Source organism: Balaenoptera borealis (genome assembly GCF_965194805.1).
Source record: "Balaenoptera borealis genome assembly, chromosome: 4".
NCBI lineage: Eukaryota > Metazoa > Chordata > Mammalia > Artiodactyla > Balaenopteridae > Balaenoptera > Balaenoptera borealis.
This window is the reverse complement of record NC_138861.1, coordinates 124310956-124338414: the sequence shown is the minus strand read 5'-3', so window position 1 is coordinate 124338414 and position 27459 is coordinate 124310956. Positions and strand designations below refer to the sequence as shown.

Sequence of the window (27459 nt, the reverse complement as noted above, 5' to 3'; positions counted from 1 at the left end):
TCCTTATAATGTGAATAGTAATAAAAGGTCAAGCAGTGAGAAATGAATCAAGGTATATAGATATGATGATTCTTAAGAGATATTTTATGCAGGTGTAGATAGAAGCTGAGAGTATCTAGGCTCCAATATGAAGGGGAAAACCTACATCTGTCACCTTTTCTCTGTTAAATTTGGCTGTATCCTTCTGGCATGAGATTACCACATGTAGGTGACAATTGCATCACAGCCTACTTTACATTGATTACATTTTAGCCTTCAAAAGCTGTGGGAGAGAACCTTCAAAATCATTAAAAGAATAACTAAACAGCAAGAAAAACTCCCCTGAGACTGAATAGCATGAAATCAAGCAATACTCAGCAGCACGGAAGCCAAAATAAATAAAATAAATAGAGCTGTTTACCTAAAGTTGGGATATGATTTCTCCCATATAGATTAGGACCCCTGTTTTAGACTCTCATAGAACTATATATATCACCTTCAAAGCACTCATCACAATTGTAGCTAATCAGCCATTATCAATTCTGCCAGTAAACTGCAATCTCCATGAAAGCATGGACCGTGCCTGTCTTATGCCCTGTTGTATGTATCTCCAATGACTGACAATTATAGTGGACCCTTGATAGGGGATAGTTTAACAAATGTCAAAGCAGGAGGAAGGAAAAAACAAAGATGTAAAACAAGCATATTTTTGAAATTGATTTGAATTGATTGAGAGGATGTGAGCTGAGTGAAGGAATAAATAGTAGAGGGGCCTGCCTACACTTGTTAAGAAAGGAAATGATCATCCACTGAAAGAATTATAACAAAAATGTATTTGGTAGGAATGAAAGTAGAAGTAGGGCATGAGCAAAGATTTCCCACTTTGAGGGATTAGGAGGCCCAAAGTGAAACTGAGCCTAAGGGTGGTTAAAGTGAAAGTAAGAAAGAGATTGGGCAGTTAAAGAGGCTGATAAATCAAAAAGCCAGAAAGAGTACTGTAGACCTGGGCAAGAGGGGCACCTGCCCCAGTTCCCATCCTGTAAAGGGCCTACTCTCCAGCCCTCCTTCAGTTCTGCTCCTTCCCAGAGGGCAGGAAGCCTACACAGAGTCCACATACCCCCTTTTAGATCACATTTGGAATATTTGGGACCCCAAAATTCCATGCAAAGATCCCTTTTGCAGGTCTGTTCTCCTGAGGGTGGACCACACACCTATAGTATGCTCCCTGGATCAAGGAGAGAACACAACCGTTTATGGGGACATGGACAGTTTGGTCCTGTGGTCTGGAGTGTCTGCACACTAAGTATCTAAAGGCCTTCTGGTGCTGGAGCAGGGACAGGAAAAGAAAGGCATGAACATGAACTTAGGACCACTCAAACCACCAGCTAATGACAGGGAACTCTGACAAGTCCAGGAATTCTAATCTTGATAGGCTTCCAGATCATTTTGAAGGTAAATATACATTCCAGCTCTCAAATGATATCTTTGTTTCCCATGTATATTCCTTTGCTCTTACTATAATAAGAGAATGCAGGATTTCTAGGGCAGAAACAAGTTAGACATGAGCTAAATTGATGAAGTCAGAGATTTCAAACCGAAGCCAACCAGAGGAATTCATTGTAGATAGGAGGGTAGAGCCTATTTTGTTTAACAATTTATTAGCTTGACATAACTGTTAAATATTTAGATATTTGGCACATAGGCCTCCATTTTCAGTCTTGACACCAGCTCTGTAATGTTAGGGGTGGGCCTAGCCAGGATGTTTACCTTATACTAGAAAGCTATGATTCTGTAATGATCTTTCACTATGGATTGATCTTGGCTGGTTGTGGACTTCTTAGAATCCATAACTCTTATTTTTATGTGGAAAGTTAACCAGACTATTTCCACAACCACTGGCTTAGGTTTAGAGTTCCACCCACTCTTTTCAGATGGGCACAGAGTCATTCATTTGTTCAGAAGACCCCAGAGGCAAAGCGTTTTCTGAAGTCAGAAAAATTAAGAAAACTGGGGAGAGATGAAAGACCAATATGGTGCTTGATAGTTTCAAAACACTTTTATGTTTATCATCTCAATTTGGTTCTTAGAACCACGCTGTAAAAGTAGATGGGGAAGATATTATTTTCTTTCTTCACAGCTGAAAACTGAAACTCAAAGAGATTGCACCATGGTGGACAGCAGAACTAAACTTGAATCTAGTCTTCGAGTGTACTTTATTTTTCAAGTAAAGAAAGAAGTACCATATTTACAAAATTTGAGGATATTTTTCAATAAAACAAGATATGTGAACCTACAGTGAATACCTATATGTAATTTCACTGTGAGAAGATGATATAGTATTCTTTGAAAATATATAAATTCTCTTTGGCTTCTGTTTTGAAATCTCTCTGACTTTATCAATTTAGCTGATATCCAACAGGCTTAAGGCCTAGAAAGCCTGTACTTTTATTAAGGAGAGAGAAAAGGAATAAAAAATGAAACAAAGGGTATAATTTTAGGGCTAGAATTCTTCTCACTCTTTATTTTTACCTGATGTCACTGAGGTTCAGAAAAGTTAAGTGAATTGCCCTAAATCACAAAGAGACAGAAGGAAGAATATGACCTTGAAACCACATCTGATTCACAACTCTGAGGCTTTCCTTCTCGCTGTGTCCTGTTAAACTGTTTTCACTCCCTTGCATTATATATAAATAGTGCTCCCATGACCATTTTCATCAATATACCTTTTTTATTCTACTGAATTATTTCCTTAGGATAGTGTCAAAGAATGCTGTTACTGAGCTAATATGTTGAGATATCTGTATCGTTTGTGATACGTATTGTCATGCTTAAAGGATATATCAAACCAATGCCCTCAGAGTAGTACCAATTTCACGCCAGTCTTACTAATATTATATATCATATACCATTCTTTTTACTAACTTAATAGGTATAAAAATGTATGATAATTTGCTTTACTTTATATTCCTTTCATTACAAATAAGATAAATGTTTGTACTTTCTTTTTTTTTTTTTTTTTTTGTACTTTCTTTTGATCCATTTCTATTTGCATTCATTGTTTGCCCAACTTCTTTACATACTTATTATTGGTGGTCAGGATATTTTTCTTATAAATTCGAATGAACTCTTTATATGGAAAACATATGATCTCTTTTCTTGCTATAGTACTAGAAGTATTTTACCAGCTTATTTTCCTTTTAGGGTTTAGCTTTGTAAATTAATTTTCACACAGTTAAAATTTTATATCTATTACGTTGAACAAGCACAACCAGCAGATTCTAACAACTTTGTTTTTATTTCTCAGTGTTCCTTTAAATTCTGTGGGCCTAATGTCTCTTGCCCTCAGACTTCTAGACTCACTCACAAATAACAAATAATCCGTGGTCGTGGTACATCACAGAACCTGATCTTAATTCAGAATTAGGATACCCAATCATATATAATTAGGAAAACTCTGAGCTTCATTTAAAGCAAATCTTCTGTCTGTTCCCCAGATCAGTACTACTTCAGCCTGGAAACCTAGAGTATTTTTCCAGTTCCCTGTTCCCTGCCTAGTATTTCCACTTCTCCTTCTCTAGCTTAACTTCAACTTCTACTCCTCTAAGATCAGTGTGCAGGGAGGGAGAACAGGCAGGTGAGTCAAGTAAGTTCTTGAATGATGCCTATGATGCATCTGGGCCTAGCAGGTGCTCAGGGTGACTTTTCTTCATATGGGCCCCCCACAGTGTCTTATCTGCATTTCCCTTGACATGGGAACAGGTATCTCTAAGCATATTCTAAAGAGTCAGCCCCTCAGAATGGACAGCTACCCCTTGATTCTCTTTATGGAAGTCTGCCTGAGCCTGCAGGAGACCTTCCTGAACAGGACCTGAGACAATTCCAGGCCTGCTTCCTTTCACATGTGGCCCACATCTGGTTTCCAGGGAACACTCGAGCATCCTTTGCCCCACCAAACTCTGGGAGAGCCGGCCAGCCCCGGTAAACCCCTCTCTTCCTTTGGTTCATTGACAACCCGTCCTGATGTGTCTCAAGCAACAACCAGGTACCAGACCACAGGACCTCAAAGTCAGTATCTCCCACCTTGGACCCATGTAGGCAGGTTTAGAGGCAGGTTTAGGTGTTCTCAGGGCACACCAACAACTTTATAAAAATATGTCTTCACAAATCCTTTCCAATCTCCACACACTCTGACCCTTTATTGCCTTGGCATGGGTAAGAATTTTAAGAGTTGTCAAACTTGTTTTTAATGATCTCCTTTGAAGACTGGTATCTTGTTCTGGCATACCTCTTTGGAAAATCACAGCTTGAATCTTGGCACCTCTATTAAAACTTCTGATGTAATAGTTTGTTAAAATTATTTCATAATCAATCATTTACCATTGAAATTTCTATCATTTAAAAACTGAAAATAAAATAGTTTCCCCATATACCTGACATATAGTCAATTAAATTTTCTGTTGGAGTTTCCTTCATTTAAATTTTTTTAAGCTCTACAACTTCAACTAGATATGTTTCTCTCTTGGTGTGTGCTAATTATTCATTTTTTTAGTATGGTTACATAATTATCCAAGTATTATGTTCATCACTCTGTCTTTAACCTTTCTCTCATTTTGAAAAGTTTATTTTCATATATGTTTTCCTATAACATCAAATCCATTTTTGGCCTCTCCTTTCTTTCATTAATCAGTGTTTAATTATTGTTGTACAATAATATGTTCTACTACCTGGTAAGGCTGGGGCCTTCCTGTAACTCTTCTTTTTGAGATTACCTTATGTTGAGTTCTGAATTATCATCAGATAGAGGTTTTGACTCAATGACATTAAACTCATTAAACTTAGGAATAATTTATAATTTAGGAATAATTATCATAGTAATAGCAAATTAAAACAAACATTAATAATGTTTACAATGGACCAAGCATTGTTCTATGTGCTTTTCAAATATTAACTCATTTAATCCTCAAAACAACTTTGGTCTATTTAATTATTGGCCCTACTTCTTCAACTCTCCCTGTATCCACAGCTTTGTCATGGCCTAATCCTGGGAAGGGTGTATTTTCTACCCCTTGACTCTGGGCTTGGTGATAAGATTTGCATTGGCCAATGGCACATGAGGAGATAAGCTTGAGTGTTGGTATGTGCTTGCTTGGCTGGGCTTGCTCTCTGTGCTTCAGCCATTGCCATGAGAAGAACCTGCGTCTATCCCACTGAACGCAGGAGGAGATGGGAAACACTTGGAGCAGAACTGGTCCAGCAGATGCACAGATCTGTAAGACTAAATTATTGTTGTTTTTAGCCATTGAGTTTTGGAGTGGTTTTTTAAGCAGCTGTTTGGCAACAGCTAAGTAATATGCCACACTATCCAATAGGTACTATTACTGTCCCCATTTTACAAATGAGAAAAGTGAGGCAAAGAGAAGATAAGTAACTTATTAGCTGGCAAATGGGCAGAATGGCTCTAGATGCATGCTTTTAACTATCTTTACAATATTTGGTCATTCGTTTTGAAGAAAGTTTATTCAAAACCATTTATTCAAATTTTTTCATCTTCCAATATAAATATATACTTTACTTTGTAAGGACTCCACACGTCTCATCTAGTTTATTCTAACATTTATATTATTTGATGATTATCAGGGTTTTTCTTTATAGATTTTGGACTAAAACCTTGTTTTATTTTTCAACCTACTTTGTTATCAATACTTCAAAACTTTAGAGCTTTATCATTGTCAATGTTAGTAAACACAGATGAGAAATAAGCTTTAGTAAGCTATTTGCAGAGAAGTTATGCCAATGAACTAACACCTACTGTGTTCTTTATCTCACTGTCCTCTTTACTCTTGACTCTATTGACCTCTCCCACTTCCTGGTGTGCTGGTTCTCTGGTTCTTGGCTATTTGATATACTATTCTCTTTGATATCCTTCTCTTGCTCCCCACTTTGTTATAAAATAATAACACTTACCGGTATAAGTAAAGGTATGGTTGTGAAGAGCACTGAGACAGTTCATGAAAAACCACTTCATCAAGTGCTGGCACCATGCCATTATTAAGTAATGTTCAATAAATATTGCCCCCTTTGCCGTTATATTTCTCTTGCTACTTCTTAGTCTCCTTGTGGGCCCCATTTCATCTTCCCTATCCTTAAATAGTTCTGTCCTAGGCCCTTTCTCACTCCCATTTTCCACCTTTCCCTGGGAAATTTTACCCACTCTAGGTGTGGATGAAATTTTCTGTTCTACCCTATTCCCTGAGGTCCAGACCCATATATCCACCTAACTACTGCACTCCTTCATTGAGATGCCTCACAGACCTCAAATTCAACAACACTAAAGTAATTATTTGCTGTCTACTCCCCAAACCTGCTAGTTCTATCATGACTCCTACCATTATAAATGGTACCACCATTCATTCAATTTCTCCAAGCCAGAAACTAGGTATAATCATTCATTCCTCCCTCATTCTTTTTTCTCCAGTCATTAACTTCTATTGATTTTACTACTGAATATCTTATAAATTTCATACAATTTTTATTCTTTGATTCAATTGATTCTTATATTCTTAAATTCATATGATTGTTATAGATTCATAAAGTCCATAATCAGGAATATGCTACTTCCTGGATATCTGATCAAGCACTTACTCTTACTGGTTAGCCTTGACTTTGGATTTCACATCTGTCTAGCCCCATTGAGACCAGACACTAGACCACTTCAATATCAGGAGGTCAGCACCCGACACCTTTGGTCCATGCCACAGGGATAGTAACAGGAATTTTACCCAAAGACATCCATGGAGGAGCTGGATTCCAAACTTAGCTCTTCCTGCTGGTCTTCCCTTTGAGTGTTTCTGAATCTACCAATGCCTGCACAGACTGCTGTCCCATGTAATCACCCCCTTAGACTTTAATGCCTTTCCCTTCTTTTCTAGATCCTGGTGGTTTAGCCATATCCCAACTGTAGTTCTTCCTGCCGTCTTACAGGAACTAGGTGCTCAGTCCTCAGATGTGTTGACTCCAGACTTATCCGCCTATTTTTCAGCTGTGTTTCCCATATTATATTTGGTAGATGGCACCAACCTTATCCATTAAGCAATCCCATTAAAACTTCTTGATGCTTTAGGTTCTAAATCAGTGGTGCTCAAAACTCAATACACATGAGAATCACCTGGAAAGTTTTTTCTAATATAGATATTTTCAGACTTTGGATATTTTGATTTAGGTTTTGGGTGGAGCTGGGAATTTCCTTTTTAAAAAAATCACTAAAGGATTCTATTGAGCAGCCAGGCTTAGGAATTGATACTCTAAACAGAAAATGGCTATGTAAATGATATAGAATTTTATTTAAAATTTAATCAATAAAAACAGATTTTAAAATTATAGAAATTACCATGCTTTCACATAATAAACATTTTGTTTAAAAGTCTGCTTTCACATAAAGATGTTTATAGAATGGAAGAAAGATCTCTTCTTTGAGAGTTCAGATTTTCTGAGTTTCTGATGCCAAAAACCTTGCTACTTTTGGGTAGCTACAGTTTTACACAGTTGAAACTTTGGTGTCTCATCTTTTCTTTATAAATTATTACAGCTTATTTCAACAGAGACTTTCCAAAAAAAGGGAAGTGATCTCAATTACTAAACCAGGCATTTAACCATCCTACTTGGTCTTATTCAGCGAGCTGTTGTTTCTTGTGACAATGGCTCAAAGTAGCCTTAGATCCATAGCCTAAAAAAGAGTTAATAATGATTAGTAAGGAGTTTATTATATGGAATTCATATGAAGATGACTATATTAGGACAAACATGTTTTAGACAATTTGTGTATGAACTTAAACTTAGTAATAGCCTTCATTTTTAAGAACTTAATATACTTATAAACCCAAACAAGCAGCAATTAGGATTTTAAATCTTTTAATAGTCTGTAGATCCCTAGATTGACCATTTTCACATTTTTTTAAAGCTGCATTTAAAAATTAGCTGTATCTTTTAAGCATCTGAGTACATGTTTAGTTGAAAATAAATAACCTACAGAAGAAAAGGAAACAGTGTAGCAGGCATGCTATCCTACTAGGCAAAAAAAAAACAAAAAACAAAACTTGTTTAGATATATGCAATTCGTAAGCTAGGGCAATCCTGTCCATGCATACTATGCTACAGGAAATGTCATCTTTATGGTGAGGCTTAACATAAATGTTTCAAAGAAATTCTGTGCAACTACACATTTTACTGCTCATCTGTGATTTTTCTTAGCTTCTCCATTTACTGATAGGCTCCTCATATCCACTCCTTCATTCCACCCTCCACCCCTAGCCATCTACTACCCTTGGTCTGTCCCCTGAGGAGCCCCAGGCCACACTGTGGTGCCTTATTCTGATCTCCCCTCTCTAGTAGTGACCATCCTGCCAACTTACCCTACTCATTTTTTTCCTTTAACATTATCCAATCAAAGGAGGTCCTATCTTGTGTCCCTTATTCCTTTGTCCCTTGTGTTCCTCTTAGTTGATTACTTACTTCTTTCTAAACTTTCAATGAATGCCCATCTCCCATCAGATGGCATAGCCATAGTGTAGTTCTTTATCCTAAAAAATATATTGCTGTAGAAATTTTACACATTGTGGCAGTTGTGTAAGTCTAGTCTTTACTCCCTCAAATCTCTCCCTAAAACTGTTCTGTGATTTCTTATACTTTTCATCATGTCTTGCTCTAAAACAAAAAACTTCAATAGACTTAGTACTCTCAGGGTAAAACTACAACTCTTCAAATTTTTATGGACTGAAGCAATTCATTTGTAGCTTCTATGTCTACAAATCCCAGAAATAACCCATATAAGATTTAGTAGAATATTTTATCATATTATGTCCTGTTTAAAGGACCTCATCACTCCTAATGCCCTCAGAATCAAGCTCCATCCCTTCATAGCTTTTCAAAGTCCTTCAATATCTGGTGTCACTTGAACATTCTAACATTATTTCCCAAACTCTCCCAGTCCAACTGTGTCTCAGCCAGTTGGTATTCTCTTTTCTTTTATCTGAAATGTCCTTCCTTTAACGTCTTCTCCACCTTTCCAAATTTCCATCATACTTTAAGGCATAGCTTCAATCCCGTCTCCTGATTAAGCTTTACCTGAATAATTGGTTCACATTAATTTCACCTCTAAGCAATTCTGCTTTTCTCATCTTTTTAACTGAATCAAATAGTACCTTTAATTTTTATATTATCATTCCATAACTAGAGGAGTGTATTTGCAATGTGACCACATCCAAGCCAAAATAAACCTAAGATGTGATTCCACAAGGGAACCTGATGCCTGAACACCAAAATGCCAGCTCAGGAAAGAACCATAAGTTATTGAGGGTCTTTAACTTGGGATTTCATGAGGATGTTAAAACTATTGCTTAGAGTGCATGAAACCAATCCTATAATTAGAAATGCAAAGTCTATGTATTTGAAATATCAGTATAGGTACAATAAAGCATAGGCCATTCAACAGCCTCTGATTTCATTCTCAAGTCTTCCTTATGTATGTGGAAATAATCTTTACCTATTTCCTACCGTGGGTGGGGCACTCAGCTGATGGATTTTCCCCTTTGAGTCCCATCTCATTTGGTCTACCATGGCATGACCATTCTTGTTTCTTGGCTCTTATTACTAACTGTAAGTAGTTCTTAGTCTCCTTTAGTGTTACTCCAGAAATGGCTTTTTTAGGGCTGAGTTCTGCCTTTCCATCCTGCGTGTGGATAGTCTGCATGCCTTGTGTGGGGATTAGAATTCTCTGACTCTGGCAGCTGTGTTCTTTCTGTGCTGTATGGCTGGAAAACATCTTAAAGCCACTTGTGGGAAGAACGGCTTTTGAAAAATATGGGTTTTAAAGTCAGACAGATTTCTAAGTCTAAATTTCCTGCAAAAGAGTATAATAAACAATATAACATCTCCCTCAGTTTTAAGGTCACTTCCTTGTACCACCTTACCCACTAACCACACTAAGTCAGCTTACTTTGTTTTAAAATGTCTTTGAATTTTGTTCCTTCTCTTTTGAATACTTATCTGAATACTTATACAGAATACCACAGAATAGTAGGTATTAGAGTTTAGGAATGATTATAGTTTATCAGTATATTTCTTCCCTACCACAATGTAAGTTCCACTAGAGCAGAGGCTATACCTGACGTAGTTCACAATTATATTTCCAGCCTCTGGCACTGGCCCAGCTCCTCAAATATTTGTTGAATGGGTGGATATCTTATAAGGTTGGTGGAGAAGGAAGGGAGGTAAAGTGTATAAAACACTGTATAAATACTTACAGATATGTGTGTGTGTGTTTATCAGTACACAGAGTGTTATGGTTAGCACATGGTAAGTATTCGGTAAATGTTAACGTTTATTTTTTTACTCTTGCTTGAAATCTGAACTGAAAATGGCCCTCTTTCTTGTATAGCAACATGGACACTTCTTGTATTATGTCATTGACCTTCCCCAACTAAAAGTAGCTGGATTGATCTGAATGTTTATTTGCATCTTTTCTACTCAAGCACCTGGCTAGACCCACAGAGCTGGGAGCATTACCTCACAGTGCTTTCAATCTCCCAATACTCAGTTCACTCATTACACATTTGGTGATTTAACTCACAGAATTGCCAAGATCACATTTCCAAGCAGGTCTTCTAAAACTGCCCATCTCTCCACAAACTAACCAGAATGGCCTCAGGGAAGAGAACAGACTAGTAGAAGGCTACACATGTTAGCAAAAATAACTGCATAGTGCACACTGCAAGTTTCAAAGGTGTTAAATTTCCATTTGACTAACGTTTTGCTTAGAAACTTAACAGGAACTTTAGCAACAGGACAGAATATAACATTGTAAATCAACTATACGTCAATAAAATAAATAAGTAGATAAATAAAAATAAGTAAATGGCTAAATGAAACTTAGATTTATACCTAGGCAATTGGGAGAATCTGACATTTTATGTGCCAGCACATAGTAGGTGCTCAATAAATAACTACTGAATGAATTTGGGGAGGGGGGAAAGCATGTCTCAGTGGCTCTTGGCATTAATTGCTTCCCCCTACAGATAGTATAAATCGCATTCCTGTCTTTGAGCAGGGATTTAAAAACAGGACTCTAGTAAAAGCAGGCATATCTTCACAATCAGGACAAGCTTTTGCTTTACTCCACATAGTTATAAAAAAAGGGGGGGGGGGACAAAGTTCCCCGAATTTCTAGATGGGAAATGGTGGTTTCTGTACTGCAGGAGTGCAGACCGGCCTCGTGGTTCCTGAGGGTGAAATGTGTAACTCCTCTTCCTCCCCGTGTTCTTGGCTGGAGACACGCTATGGGTAAGTTTGTGGAAATGTAAGGAGAAGGCGATTTCAGTATCTTCGTGTAGAGAGACGCTAATGAGGAAGTCAGGCTGTAAAGGCCAGCAACAGGGAAAGGGAATTCAACTTCACTTGTAGTCGAGACTGTTAAAAAAAAAAAAAAAAAAAGGAGGCGGGAATAAAAGAAGTAGGAAAAATTGGGGGGAGGAGAGAGATACTAGAAAAGGAAAACCAGAAGAGGAAGGAAGGAGTGTTATCTACGGAATTTGTTGTTTCTCCCGCTCTTCCTCTCTCACTCCCTCCAGAAGCTAGAAAAAGTTTGCATGCACAGCATTCGGAATGGGAGAGCGGGCTCTTGATTTGCAGACCCGTGAGGAGAAGCGCCCACTTCACCCTTCCCCGTTCCCGCCGCCGTTTTCCCCCTCTCCGGAGGATGGAGGGCAGTCCTCGAGACTCAGGGAAGCGGTAGCCCAGGCGGAGCCCCCTGGATCCAGCAGGGCTCAAGCAGCGGGCAGCTCTCTCTCCGGCAAAACCTCCCCTCCCTGCTCCCTCCTCCTCCCGAAAAGGAAAAAGATCGAACCTCTAAACCGGCTTTACCCCTCCCCCTCTTCCTGGGGGAGCTAAAGCAGAGAGCACCGTTCTGTGATTCACTGGAGAGAAAAGAGGGTGGAGGCAGCAAAGAACTCCGAGTGCCAAAACTAAGTAAGTTTTCTGACAAAACGCACGCAGCTTGCGGCGCCTCTGCCGGGCCACCAACCCCGCGGAGACCAAGTGGGCTTGGCGTGGAGCGTGCACGGGGTCAGGGACCCACTTCGGTCCCCGTGCGCTCCAGCAGCGGAGAGAAGGAACCGCTGCTCGAAGTTCCTGCGGAGAAGAGGTGGTCAGCGGTGGAGGGAGATCAGTAAAGAAAGCGGACTGTTTTTGTCATTTCGCCGCCTGGTGAGTGTCGGGGAGATTGGGAAACGCCTCGGAGAAGACCGAGAGAAATAGCTCCGGAAAAGTGGAGAGAGTGATTCGGGGGCCGGTTCACTGCATGCTGCTTGTTATCCGCATGGGTTAGAGCTCTTTTTCGGCGGTTCCACTTCCCAGGTCTTTCCAGGTGACGGGACTGCCGGACCTACGGTCGACCTCGCAACCGCCGGTGCGCGCGCCTGCCGCAGAACCTCACTCCTCCGCCTCGAGGGCGAAAAGTTCTGGCCACGAAAAGTTCCTGCCCAAGGTGATTATCAATTCCTTACTTGATTTTTTTTTTTTTTTTTCTCTTGAGAACCTTTGGGTGGAGGCATTAACTTTTTGTGTGGAAGCTACTTTGGGGAGCGAGGAGGAGAAAGTGCGATTTGATGGAGAAAAGCGACTCCTTGTTCTCCCACACGTCCCATCCCCTAAGCCACCACGTGTAGAAGATTAAAGTTGTTGGACGTGTTGACAGCTGAGAGGAGCACGGACTTCCTTCCAGGTGGAGACCCTCCACCTCCACCGCCTGTTGGTTCTACCCCTCCTGCGTGCATGTGTGCGCCAGCGGCGGCGCGCGGTGCGTTGTTCTGCCTTGGAGTTTCAGCTGGGACCAGAGTGAATGGCCCCCAGGGGCTGCGCGGGACCTCCGCCTCCGCCACTTCCTTCGCAGGCCTGGGTCTGGCCCGGAAAGATGCTAGCCATGGGGGCGCTGGCAGGCTTCTGGGTCCTCAGCCTCCTCACCTACGGTTACCTGTCCTGGGGCCAGGGCTTGGAGGAGGAAGAGGAAGGGGCTTTGCGACCTCAAACTGGAGAGAGACCGGAGCCCAGCATAACTACCATCTCCCAGCCCCATCTCATTTTCATCCTAGCGGATGATCAGGGATTTAGAGATGTGGGTTACCACGGATCGGAGATAAAGACTCCCACTCTTGACAAGCTTGCAGCCGAAGGAGTTAAACTGGAGAACTACTATGTCCAGCCTATTTGCACACCGTCCAGGAGTCAGTTTATTACTGGAAAGTAAGTGTTACTGCTTCATATATTTATTCCTTGGAGATATATTAAGCACTTAATTATGATCCAGCTCCTAACTTACTGGAGTTGCAGAAGATATGGGGAGCTAAATGTATGAATGAGTGAATGAATGAATGGATCAAATGCATTTAGTTGTGGTGGGAATTAAAATGGATGTCCTCTTGATGATCTTGAAAGTCTCATCACTAGTTTAGTCTCATTTTCCTTACTCTCAGAGCCTGCTGTGAAGGGCCTTCAGAGTTTTAAAATGAGATCAGAACTTGTAAACTCCCACCTACCAACCAGAGGTCTCCAGAAGTGTTCTCCTTTTCTAAATCTATTTTGGCTTTTGAGCATGTTCAGATTTTGTTTCAGGTGTCACAATAGAATTCACAGTCACCATCATTGATAAGAAAAACAGACCAAATTTTTTCTGGACTCTTGGTTTATTCTTTTTTTTTTTTTTAATAAATTTATTTATTTTTGGCTGCGTTGGGTCTTTGTTGCTGTGCACGGGCTTTCTCTAGTTGCAGCGAGCAGGGGCTACTCTTGGTTGCGGCGCATGGGCTTCTCATTGGGGTGGCTTCTCTTGTTGCAGAGCATGGGCTCTAGGCGCACGGGCTTCATTAGTTGTGGCACACGGGCTCAGTAGTTGTGGCTTGCAGGCTCTAGAGCGCAGGCTCAGTAGTTGTGGCGCATGGGCTTAGTTGCTCTGGGGCATGTGGATCTTCCCGGGCCAGGGCTCGAACCCGTGTCCCCTGCATTGGTAGGCGGATTCTTAACCACTGTGCCACCAGGGAAGTCCCTCTTGGTTTATTCTTAAATCTAGGACTGAATAATCAAAACCACAGGTAATCACAGAAGAGGGGCCAAAGAAACGTATGGAAGGCAGTGTAAAATCTGACCAGTGCACATGTGACTCTATTTGGGTCTTTGATAAGTAATTTTCTCTCACAAGATCACTAAGGAAGGCAATGTATAATTACCAGGGTAGTTCTCAAAATGGGAGAAGATAACAGTTGTAAATGCTCAGCATGAGTTAAACTTCATCTGAAGTTTTCTGCTGCTCCTCACACATCTGGAAATTTTCTGATAAAGAAAAAGCAGATTATTAGGATGCTTAAGTAAGTGTTTTTAGTATTATCGTTGCTTTGCTAAACAGCTAAATATTCTACTTAGGGTGTTCACTCATTTTCATATTTTTACTCTATCCTGTCAGAATGTAGGTTACTATAACTGATTTGCATGTCCAAATTCAGCCTGTGGAACTGAGATAAACTAGGAGACGCAGAGGTCCAGCTGCCACTGGACAGAGGTAGAAGAAAAGCCTTAGTGGTTTCAGTGTATAAGTCTTGTGATTTCAGTTCCAGGGGACCCTTACTTCAGTGAAGTTGTTCTTGGAATTGGATCTTATAAGAGTAGCCAGTATCCATTGGAAAAATAAAGACGATTTTGTAGGAATCTCTGTCTTGCAGAGACTTTTGCTTAATACACGATTTCTACTGCTTAGCAAACTGTCACAAGTTAGCATCACTGCCAGAAAAGAAAAAAAAAAAACAGTCCTTTTCTCTCTTCAGTGGGAGAGTAAAGAAGACTCACTGTACTTCAGAGTCATTTTAAAGGTTAATTGTGGCATCAGAAAGTCAAGGGCATTTGGTATTTATAAAGGAGAAGATTGTTGGCTGGAAAATAACAAGTCCATTTGATGGCCTGTGGGTCAAGTTCTTCATGTCTAATCCAAACACTCTTATATTTGGTTTATGAAATAAATGAGTCATAAAGGCTCCCTGAACCTCTTAAACTAAATTTATAGAATTTAGATTTATTCAGATAGCCAAGAGTAATTGAAAAACATATAACTATATTGTATGAATTTATCTTTCACAATAGAACATTTAAGACTTTTCACTAAAGAAGTTCTTCTTTAGTTCCTAAACATTATCTTGCACTGATAAAATATCTAGGTTTTATCCTTTAATCTTTATGTTAATACATGAAGCAGACATGAGGGTGGAAATAAATCCTCAGTTTTCTTTGCTGTCAAAGGTTGACTCTCCTGTCTTTTCAATACAAACATCTCATGAGAAGATTTATTCTCCTTATTAAAATTTTCTGTTCAGTGTAATAAGTTGTGTAACTGTTTTATAGACAAAAATTTCAAATAACTACTGTGATTTGACTTAAATTTCTGTTTGAATTAAACAGTTGAAGACATTTGCACTTTCAGTTCTCCTTTTAGACAAATTGCTGGAACCTTCCTTAAATGAACACAGATGTAAGAAAGAAAGTGGTTATGGAAGCCTAGTTCTGGGTCTAATATTCATAATGCAAGCCCAGATAATGTGGTCATTTGTCCTCTCCATGAGTACATATCTATGATTTCTGGATCCTCTAAAGTTAAAAAAAAGCAATAAAAATGTAAATGGACTGAATTATATTAAGGGAAAGAATAGGTTATGTGGAATATGATAGAATTCAAATATCTTCACATTTATAAAGAGAGTTTTAAGTGATTGAAGCTGGAACTACTTTTGATACTATTAACAAAACAATCCTCCCTTTATATTTTGCTGGAGTCAAAATGTAAGAATCTATTCCCTTATACTGCACAAATCTATAATAAATTCCAGATTCTTTAATAATTTATGTCATATCAGTCTGGCAATATTGAACATAAGCCAGCCTGTCAATAAGCATTCATTGTGTGCAGATCCTTATATCGGAACTGTGAGGAACAAATAAGTAAGCCCTAATCTCTGGACAGTGATTCTCAAATTTGTGCAGAGAGAATGAGCCAAATGGTAGTAGCTAAAGTGGATTTCCAGGCCCAACCAATGACTCAGCTTCAGTGGTCTGGGGGTGAGCTCAGAAATCAATAGTAATTTAACAAATGCGTCAGGTTATTCTAATAATGGTACTAATATAAATTGAGTGTTAGTATTAAATACTAGCATCTACTGAGCAGTTCCTGTGTTCCAAGATAATGCATTTTTATCTCATTTAATCTTTACAACAATTCTGTGAGGTAGTTACTATTGTTATCCCCACGTTAAATAGTTGTGGCAGTAGATTCCAAGAGAGGTAGTGATGCAGAAGTTCTGTACACTGGACTTTGAGAAACAACACTGTAGGTGTTCACAGTTAGACTGGTAATATAAAGTTTGATTGAGAAAGCAGCTGCCTACATTTGGTTTATTTCAAAGTAATTTTTTCACCTTTTTTTAAAGATAGTTTTTCAAATAAAGACATGTAGACATGACATCATTTCTTCTTAAAAGAGAATATAGTGAAGGCCTCAGAAAGAGAATTATGAGTTTTGCAAAATTTAGATGTGTTTCATGCAGACTTTAGAGTTGGAAAGATTGGCAGTCTGAGCTGAATTCATGTCTTGGGCAATAATTTTGTGTTTTTACTATTTTGTTATTCATTTTTCCCGCTTGAAATACCATGATGATCATTTTTAACAAATGCAAAGGTAACTCAAATAATGTGTATTTGTAATAGGATATTTGATAAATTAATTTCTTTTTACAAACAGCCCCTGCGCCTTACCAAGGGTAATCACGCTCCCAGTTTCTAACACCTTAGATTAATTTTGCCTGTTTTCAAACTTCATATAAATGGAATTGTAGAGAAGGTATTTTTTCATGTCTGGCTTCTTTCTCTTAACACTATGTTTGTAAAATTTATCCATGTTGTTGCCTGTAGATATAATTCATTTATTCCAATTACTGAATAGTGTTCTTTTATATAAATATACTGTAATTTATTCATCCATTCTGTTGAATGACATGGGTTGTTTCCAGTGTTGGACCATTATTAATAGTGCTGCCGTAAACATATTTGCAAATGATTTTTGGTGAATACAGGTGTACGTTTCTCTTGGGTATCTATCAAAAAGTGGGATTACTGGATTATTGGGATGTGTATGTTCAGTTTTTGTAGATAACTGTCCAGCAGTTACCCAAAGTGGTTCCACCACTGTACACTCTCATTAGCAATGTGTGGAAAGTTCTATTTGCTTCACATCATTGCTAACATTTGGCATTGTCTTTTTCATTTTAGTCATTCTGGTTGTTATGCACTGGTATACCATTATGGTTTGTTTTGTGTTTCCCTGGTTACTAAAGAAATTGATCATCTTTTCATATTTTTGTGGATTATTTGGATATCTCCTTGTATCCAATTTTTTTTGCCTATTTTTCATCAGATGCTGGCTTTTCCTTATTGATTTGTGGCAGTTATTTTTATATTCTATTCCTTTGTCAGATATTTGTATTGCAAATGACTTCTCCCATTCTGCGGCTTGCTTTGTCACTCTCTTAAAAAAGTTTTTTGATGAACAGAGGGTTTTAATTTTATTGTAGGCTTATTTATAATCTTTTTCTTTATGTCCTATTTGAGATATCTTTGACTAAATCATGATCATGACAGTGGTCTTTTTTTAAGTTTTATAGCTTTATTTTTCTATTTACATCTATAATTCATCTGGAATTAATTTCTAATATGGTATAAGTTAGGATTCAAGCATATTTTTTCCATATGTAAATCCATTTGATCCACACTATTTATTAAAAATGTCATACTTTCTCTACCTCACTACAGTGTCATCTTTTTCATAAATCAGATAAATGTACATGTTTGGGTCTGTTTCTGGACTGTATTCTGCACCATTAGTCTCTTTGTCTATTCTTGTGCCAATCCTACATTCTCTTAACTACTATAGCTCTATAATAAATATTGATATCTGGAATGTAAGTCCTTTTACTTGTTCTTCTTCCAAAATGCTTTAGCTATTCTTTACCAGTTCACTCACTTTAATATGAAAGAAGGGAGGGTATGGATGTACAGATTCAAAGAGATTGAAAGATTTGGTTTTGAAGAATATGAGGTAGTTCTCTTCTGAATTATTCTACTTTCTAAGTGAAATAACAAATGAGGTCATTAGATGAGACTGAGGATCTTAAGGTTTAAAGACAGAGATAGAAAATATTCTAGGAAAGGGAGAAACTGAAATAAGTAGGGCAGTGCTGTAAAAATATTGGGTAACAATGAGAGTCCATCTGAGATTTGTGGTCATAAATTTAAACAGAGACCAGTCATCGCTTGTTTTTCTCACGCCATGTTCAGGTACTTGTGTGCAGAAGAAGCGCTGTTGAAGTGGTGTATTTAACTAGATTTGGACCTTTGCCAAATGAATAGAGTGAGATTGTGGACTCTAAACTTGGCAAGAAAAAGGGGAAAACTATAAGGGGTTTATGTTCTCTAAAAAAGTGCCAGGGTCAATGGATTGACTGTCTGACTAGGGTTGAAGTGAGGATACCACAGTATACTTGGAAAGCTGAAAAGATAGATAATGGTAGTTGGAGAAATGCATGCTTGGAATCAAAATTTCATAAGTAGTGCAGTTTTTAGAAGTGATAGGGGAATGGTGCTAAAGTGAGATGGAGGAAAACATCTTTGGAAGTGAGGAAGGCAAGGTATTAGAAGGGCAGGAAGTTGGATGGATCACTTGGGTGGATATTTAAACCATTAAGAATAATGGGAGAAATTGTATTAAAGTGCACAGTGAGCCAGTTGCTGGAATCATCTGTGACTGAGCGGTGGGAGGGCAGGGCCTGGAATTGGATAAAGGACTCTAACAGGAAAGATAGTGAGTCTCTAATCTGTTGCCTGACTTTTCAAAAAAGTTGCACCTTTAAAAAAGAAACAGGAGCCAAACTGTGTAGAAGTGCCAGTGTGGAACTAAGAGGATACCCAGTCCCTGCTTCAGACTCTTCGATAATTGGGGTATGGGTAGAAGACCAGCCCTAAGTTGAGAGAATAGCCAGCAATCAGCTAGAGCAAGAAGGTGGAAGAAATGTCCAGGAAAGAAATGAGATCATAGAGGATTTTGCTAATTACGGACTTTCAGTAACAGAAGGCTCCTTGGAAGGAGTTAGGGAGTTAGAAGGGAAGAAGGATTTAATTAGAGCAGAGAATGTACAGAGATATATAGAGATTAGAATCTGAATGAAAGTAGATACATTGGAAAGATTGGAGTTAGGATGAAGATTCAAATAAAAAGGACTGAAAAGTATGGTGGGATTCTTTCCAGATGATCTCTTAGGAAATGTTAAGTGTCAAGTTTTAATTATAGCTTCTTTCTAGAGATTGATTGAGCTGGGCCTCCTGCCTGTCCATAGCCAACCACTGCAGCCACACTGTGTACAGTCAGGCGCACAGTCAGGAGGTCTGGGGGTTTGGTGCAGGAAGACAAGATCTATGTAGGCCTCCTCTATGGACTGCAGTGGGCTGTAGAAGCAAAGGAATGTGTCTCCCAGTAGTTTATAAAGTATTCTTTTTAGATATGAAATTATCAATTAACAATTACCCTAGTGTTGAAAACCCTGAAAAAGTAATTGAATTCTTTCAGTCACTTTCACAGGAGAAAGATTCAAGGAAGCAAAGGGGAGTAGGGTTTGATCATTCCAATTCATAGGCATGTGATACATTCAGAAATATTCCCCCCCCCACCCCACTTAGATCATAAACATCAAGGGTCATGCATGCTTCCTCTTCCATCCACTTCTGTTATCCAAGGCCTAGTTTTAAGTAGTGTTCTACCCCCTAAGAGTACACAATAAAGATCAGTTACTAAGAGTTCACTTATTACATTCATAAATATTTAGTTAATACATAAATATTTAGAAAAATGTTTATGGTTAGAAGTTTGGAAGAAACAGGAGTTTTTCCCAAGCCTCACTTTGGCTTTAGAAAATGAATGTAAGAGCAAACGGAGAGGGTGGCTTTAAAACCTCACATATCCATTTCAAAGACAGTGGCTCAATAGACAACACCATTCAACAAATAGCTGCCTTTTCCTATTTGAACATATGGATTTTTCTGACAGTAGAATCATGGTCAAGTAAGCTATTGGCACACGCTTATGATCAAAGTCCCTACTTTTAAATGAGTCTTTTTAAAAAGACACCCTTTGAAGTGAATCCCTATTCAGGTAATTCTGGTGAGTTTCCTGAATAGCTGTCCTGAAAGGTGGAAATATATCCAGGTGCCGAGGGTTCGGATCATTTTGTTTCATCCGTATGACCTCTCCCAGAGATCAAAGAAGGGAGGAGCAAAAAGGCTTGGAGCCCCTTCTTCTAATAGGAGCTCAGCATGAAAACGTCTTTTATTTCAAAGTTTAGTTTCATTCGGACTTTTTCCTATAGCAGTATTATGGAATTAGTTTTTATGTAATCTTTTTCCGTACTTTACTTTGATATAATTAGAGTGTGTTGCAATGTTCTTTTCTCATTCCAGATATTAAATATTCCCAGGAGTGTAACTTCATTGAGACACTCATTTCCCTGTGTGCTGTATTGCAAGAAAACACTTTTTGTGTCTTCTCCTTTACTCCCTCTGTCTTCTAATTCACCCAACACATTGGCTGTGCTCAAACATGACTATCACTACATCACCACCCTCGGCAAACTAGGGAATTCCTACTTCCCACTGACTACCACAGAATGGGGAAAGAAAGTGATTTTTACTGAGGGCCTTCTTGTGCCAGTTGCTTTTCAAACATCCTGATATTTGATCTTCACATCCATCCTGAAGGTAAAATATTTTTATTATTTAAAAAAATATGTATCAAATATTTAACAAATGTCCTCATTTTATGGATGATATATGAATGTTTTAGAGAAATTATACAAGTTGTGGGTGGTCATATGGCTTCTAAGCAGCAGAACCTATATTGGAACCTAAACTCGTGTGGCTTCAACAAAACCCTTGTTGTTTTCATCACCCCATTCCATCTGCCATGAAATTTGTAAGCACCTTAGTCCTGTCTTCAAAAAAAATTTTAGCCTTATCTTTCTCTGTCTTCAAACTCTCTACTCCAGAGAAAAGAATGATTCACTGTTTCTCGAGCACATCTTATACTTGACTTTCTCCCTCCTTCTGCACATACCGTTTCCACTCCTTGGAATTCACACCCTATCTCACTTGGCCCAAATTCCAGCCACTCATTAAGTCATTAGGTCATTAAGGCTCAACTAAAATACCACCTTCCCTATACAGGTTTCCATGATTCCTTAGCCAGAAATACTTATTCCAATGATGACCTTACATAATTATTTCTATTACTGTCATATTAGGCATGATTTTCCACCTCGTTCACACGCTGGCCCCCTGAGTAGCAAGACTGATTTATTACCTCCATAAATCGCGCAGCAACCAATCTAGTGCTTTGTACTAATAGGCACAAAGAATACATGTAAGGAATGAATGAATGAATGAAAAGATGAATAAACAATCATTTAAATATTTCTGTCTGGAAGGCAATGTGACAGAGCAGAAATGACATAAAATATATAGTGAGGAAATCTGAAATACAGTACTGATTCAGCAAATTTCTATGACCCTTGAATGAGTAATTTAATCTCTCGGAGACTCCATGTTTTCATCTGTAGGGTAGGAATAATGATAATCTCAAAGGTTATAGCACTTGAGATAACATATATGAAAATAGTTTGAAAACTTTTAAGTATTATATAGTTTTTAAGTAAACATTCTTCTACGTTTAGAGCTACAGCTCCATATGTTTAATCACATACTAACTTTAAAAGAACTGACTACTTGTTCTTTTTAAAAGCTGTGAGTATACTCATATCTCTTTTCCAGTTTCAATCTGTAAGTACAAAAAGTTAAATTCCTTGTTTCAATTTTAATATATTTTATCTACCAGGATTTCTCATATATTTTTGTTCTGAAATGTCCAGGAAAGTGATTAGGGGTATATTTTTTAAGTTTCTACACTTGGAGATTGTGTGTGTTGTTGCTGGTTGTCAACTTGGCATGCTGCTGTCGTCATGCTTGGCCGAATCTGCTGGAAGCCTGCTGAGACTGTGACAAGCAAAAGTAGATGTATGTTTAAACAGTGACATTAAGAGTACCACACTAAATGAGAAGAATTAAAAATTGGGTAATGGAAAGGCCAGTGATTAATTACTTCAAATTCCTTCAATCAACAATCATTTTACAACATTTTCTTGAATATCATTACTACATCTTATTCAGCTTTGAATGCTAGCTCACCCCAGGGACTACCACTCAGTAGGTGTGCATTAAAGAGTTTTAAAATAAGACATTGTTCTAGGCTTCATGGTGATGGAAATTTCACGTGCTTTATGATCACTATTTCATTAACTTCCTAAATGATTATATTGCCTGCAGCATTTGAATCCACACTCCACCCTAAGACCTGAGTGAAATCTCTGCGACACAGTCAAAATCATGCCACTCCCTGCTTAAAAATCTTTTAGAAACTGCCACTACCTGTAGACTAAAGCCCAGTTCCTAAGCATTCCATATAAGGACCTTCAAAATCTGGCCTCTGACAAGATTCGGGTACAATCTCCCAACACTTTTCCATTTATACCCTCTTTGGATTATCACTGCCAGGGTACTTGTACTTTCCCACAAGGGCTATGCCCCTTAACCCCCCTGTTCCCTTCTAAGCAGAATTCCCTTTGCTAGAATGTTCTTCATTCTCCTCTGGGAAAACGCCATTGCATCCTTCCAGACCCTCTATGTCCCTCATCTCCCCTCCAATACTTCTCTGATCGTTTTACACCTTTATACACATTTTCTTGGATATAATAAGATGTGGCAGCCAAAAAAGTGATAGAATTCTTAGAATTCAAAGGCATGTTGCACATGATTTTTTCCAACAAAGAACATTGTTGATCATTTTAAAGCAATAAATGGGACTCTTCTCTCCACTGACCAGACAGAATCAGTATCATGTATCCATCATGTCACCGACACCAGTCTACTAACCACCTACACCTGGCAGGAGAAAAGCCAGAAAATAATTGCTAGGTCATTGTACCCTTGCTGAGGAGATGCATTGATACGCTTTCTCAATACCTGGTTGTTCTCCAGCTTGCTGGAGAAGGTAAGGAAACCAGATCTGGATGAGAAAAAGGCTGGGGAAACTAACAGGACCCTGTGAGAGTACTGGATTATTCCGTGCACAGTGTATATACAAGCTGGATAAGCATGGTTTGGCAATGTTCAGAGTCTGAGAAGGTCCAACCAATAGGTGGACACAGTAGCAGGAACCTGAGTGGCAAACAATACTCGATTAAATTAAATTCATGACCACAAATCCGAAATAGGCACACAAAAATGCCCCAGTGATCCCCTAACCTTCCTCTAGTATATGTCCAATTCTTCAGAACTACTATTTCAAGATTTCTCTTCTCCTCAGATTGTCAATATCCCCTCATCAGCTCATTACTTTTCTTCACAATTCCATTGAGAGGAAAGAAGCAGTAGTGAATTATCTCTTTCCTATCACCAGTATAAAATTTCCTGACCTATGGGCATCGACAGCCATGTCTCTGCCTTCCTTCCTCCAGTAGGGCATTGAAGTGCTCGAACCTGTCAAAGACACATGCCTCCCAGAGCTCCTTCTCCCCTCCTCACGCGCCTGAGTCCTACAGTTTTACCATTTCTCTCCTTCGTTATTAATTTTTATGTCTCTACAAAACCATTTCCATCAGCATGTAAATGCATTTAAGTTCCTTCTGTCTACAAACAAAAGCAAAGCAAAAAAGTTAATTGACCCAATTTCTCTGCTCTCCTACCTAGCAAAAATTCATGAGTTATCTATACTTGCGAGCTCTGCTCTAATTATTAATTTATACTGTATTAGTCTATACTATAATTATCAATCTATACTATAATTTTGATAGTATAATCTTATACTATATTAATTGTATTATGTATGCCATAATATATACTAAACATATACTGTATTATAATATACTAAACATATATTATACTATATTATAATATAGTATATTATACTATAAATGTATACTATAAATGATCATTAATTTTAAGATTTTTAATAAATCTGTAATTTATTACAAATTTATAAAAAGATTGTGCCATATTCTTGAATCTGAAGAGCTCAAGAATTTTTTAATTGTTTTATTAGACTTAAAAATTATCTTTGAGATTGAACATCATGAGGTTAAAGGCAGTGTTATATCCTTTGAACACATCAGGTTCTTGCATAGATAAGGCCATAATAAATGTATAATAAATGTATGTAAACTGAGTAATTCATACTCATCAAATTAAAGTTTAATTTAGTTTAGATTTTTTAACACACTTAAAAATATAAGCTCAAATACTTGAAATCAGTTTTTTCTTTGATCCTTGTTTGGTTGTCTTTGTAATGCTATAAAATTAATTTAATTGTACATTTTCTAGCTAAAGGATTTAGTTGAAGATAAAATATTGGGAGTGGAGATGTACCATTTATATGACACTTAAGGAATATATTTTGTATATTTATATTATTCTCTAATATATATTCTCTAATCTATCTATATATGTATTATGTATATATCTCTCAATATATTCTCTAAGCCTCATAACTTGGGGATAATTATTAATATCCACATTTTACATAAGAAGAAATCAAGCTCACAGAAGTAAAGTGTCTTGGCCAAAATCCCATAGTAAGTAATGAGACTAGAATTCCAACCCCCAAAACTATGATTTTCCACTACATTACTCAGATGGTTGACAGGATGGGTTTGGTATAGCTGCACAGGTTATCTTTAGAGTAGAAATAAATGAATATCTTATTTAAGTAAAACAACAAAAAGCTAAATATAGTTATTCTAAGAACCAGAAACTCATTTCAAACTGGCTTTCCCATTCAATTTGGGAAAACTGGAATCTGTTCTTGCTCTTCATTTGTTTCATATATAAGTTAAGGATAATGTTATTAGTTTACCTTTTAGAATTTGTAAGAATACTTAAATTATTAATAAAATTATCAACCACCTGGAGAATTTGTTAAAGCATTTATTCCTCTGTGCTCTTCCCCAGAAATTTGTTTCAGAAGGTCTAGGGTGAGGCCTGAGACACCAGATCACTAACAAGCTGCTTGGTGATAGTGAAGTTGCTCATCAGAAACCACAATGATTAACACTGCAATACACTTTTAGCCTTTAATGTTCCAAGATTATTTATTACCATCTTTATCTCTCTTTTTTTCACCATTTATTTAACACCTACTCTATGCATATGACTATTTAATTAAGTACTATCCAAGCTGCAAGTGCAGTTGTGTTTTTCCTCCTATGTTCTACAATTGAAAGCTTGTTTCAGGTCTCAAAGATCTAACTTTTGAAGACACCTTCTCTATTAATGTATTTCTGCTCTCCCATAGAATGAACGATAAAAAGATTCCTATTTTGGGCAAAGCAGTTGGCTCAAGAGCAAAAAGCAACTGAATTTCTAAGGACTAAATCCTAAAATTAAAGGTGCTAGGAGATATAGACATTTTGGCACACTACTCTTTTCTTTTAGAACCTTTCTACTACAATGACAACTTGAAGAAAGTGGACGTTTATTTGGGGGTCTTGTTTAAATCAAACTATGGATTTGATCTGATTTGCATCAGTCTCCAGATGAATACATGTATATCCTAATTTTCTATAGTGTTGTGCATAGTCTGAATTAGCTGAGGAATTCATTGTAATCATTTAAAAGAAAATTGGGCCATTTGGATCAGTATTCTGAGAATTGCTAGAATAATTTAATGATTTGTTTCCAACCATAGAACTTTTCAGGTCTGTTTTCTGATATGGCTCTGAATGATCTCAGATGTCAAAATAACAAAACAAAAAACATAAGTAATTTAGAGTTTTGTTGAGGCAAATGTTTATATCGTCACTTAATCCTCACCACAAATCTGTGAGGTAGGTGAATGTTACTCTTTCTCATTCTTGTAAAGGAGATTCCCAAAGTTAAATGCATATCCTTAGATGTTCTATAGGGAAGAAGACTATGCATTGACTAATTTGTCAAACTCAGTGTAAGCCTTCATGAAGCTTCCCATTACCATTTAATGGTTCATGAGGTAATGACCCTTGATTTAATTGGGCTTCTTGTTTTTGTTTCCTTGAAATTCATTCATTATTCTTTCATTCATTCAATACTGAGCACCTACTCTGCCAGAAACTGTTCTAGGCACTGGGAAACATATCAGTTGACACAACCTCCAAAAATCCCTGTTCTCGTGGGATTTATTCTAGTGCAAGGAGACACAAATAAATAAAATATATAGTGTGCTAGAGGGCAATATGCCCTGAGAAGGAAAACATAGCAGGAAACAGGATGGGAATTAAGAGGTTAAGGGTTAAGGGTGAAGAGAGCAATATCATGGAGGTCAGGGAAGGCTTCACTAAGAAAGGAGGTGAAGGAGGGAGTCTCGTATGTCGCTGCTCCAGGCAGACAGTAACCACACAGGCCCTGTGACAGGGGCACCCCTGGTGTGCTCAAGTACCATCAAGAGGCCAGTCCAGCTAGGCTGGATCAGAGAGGGGGTAGGGGAGAGTAGGAGGAGGTGAGGTCAAGGCAGTTAAGGGAGCCAGATCCTGTAGTGCAATGAAGGCCAAGGCAGGGAATCTTGACTTCCACTCTGAGTGAAATGGGAGCCATTAGAAGGCTTGGAGCAGAGGGGTGACATGACCCAACTTTGGTGTTAACAGACTTGCTTTGGCAGATGTATTGAGGATAGATCCTGGAGGTAAGGTTTGCAGCAGGAAGACCTAGTAAAGAGACTATCGCACTAACCTGTGTGAGAAATGATGGGGTGTGGAGAGGAGTGACAGAGAGGGGTCAATTCTAAGTACATTCCACAGGTAGAGCAGACAGAATTTTTGGATGGACTACAAATGGGTTGGATGGTTGGAAAGAAAAACAGGAATCAAGTACAACTTCAAGGTCATTCATTCTATTAGCAAAAAAAACAAAAAAAAATAAAAGTGCTCACTCAAACAGGTAAAGTTACTACTGATCACAAATTATAGGAACTTCTTTGACAATCACATTGTACACTTCAAAGCCCATCAATGAAAAATAGCCTTTGCTTCTCCATTCTCCTTTGCCTGACTCCCTGAGGTTTGAAGTATTGCAGTAATATTTTTTTTCCATTATATATATAATATATATATATTTCATTTCACAGTATAGTTTGGGGAAAGAGTAGTAGTTGGGGGTCAGAAGATCTGCATTTGAGCATTTGATTCTGGCTCAGCCACTTACTAATATTTCAAAACAAAGACAAAGCAGCACAGGTAAATGTGGAGGAAGAGGCTTTTTAGGGCAAGGATGGCTGCC

At 38.0% G+C, this 27459-nt stretch overlaps 1 protein-coding gene across 5 annotated transcripts in view; it reads left to right on the top strand.

Annotated features, from left to right (window-relative positions):
- Nucleotides 1–9636: 9636 nt before the first annotated feature.
- Nucleotides 9637–27459, top strand: part of ARSJ (arylsulfatase family member J) — a 162434-nt gene continuing 144611 nt past the window's right edge. For all 5 annotated transcript variants that reach the window (XR_014243802.1, XR_014243803.1, XR_014243804.1 and 2 more), the window contains exon 1: nucleotides 9637–13269. Coding sequence is in view for 1 of the 5 variants with exons in the window: in XM_082389645.1 (XP_082245771.1) it covers nucleotides 12869–13269 (401 nt within the window). In the remaining 4 variants the exon portion in view is untranslated. The remainder of the gene's footprint in view (nucleotides 13270–27459) is intronic.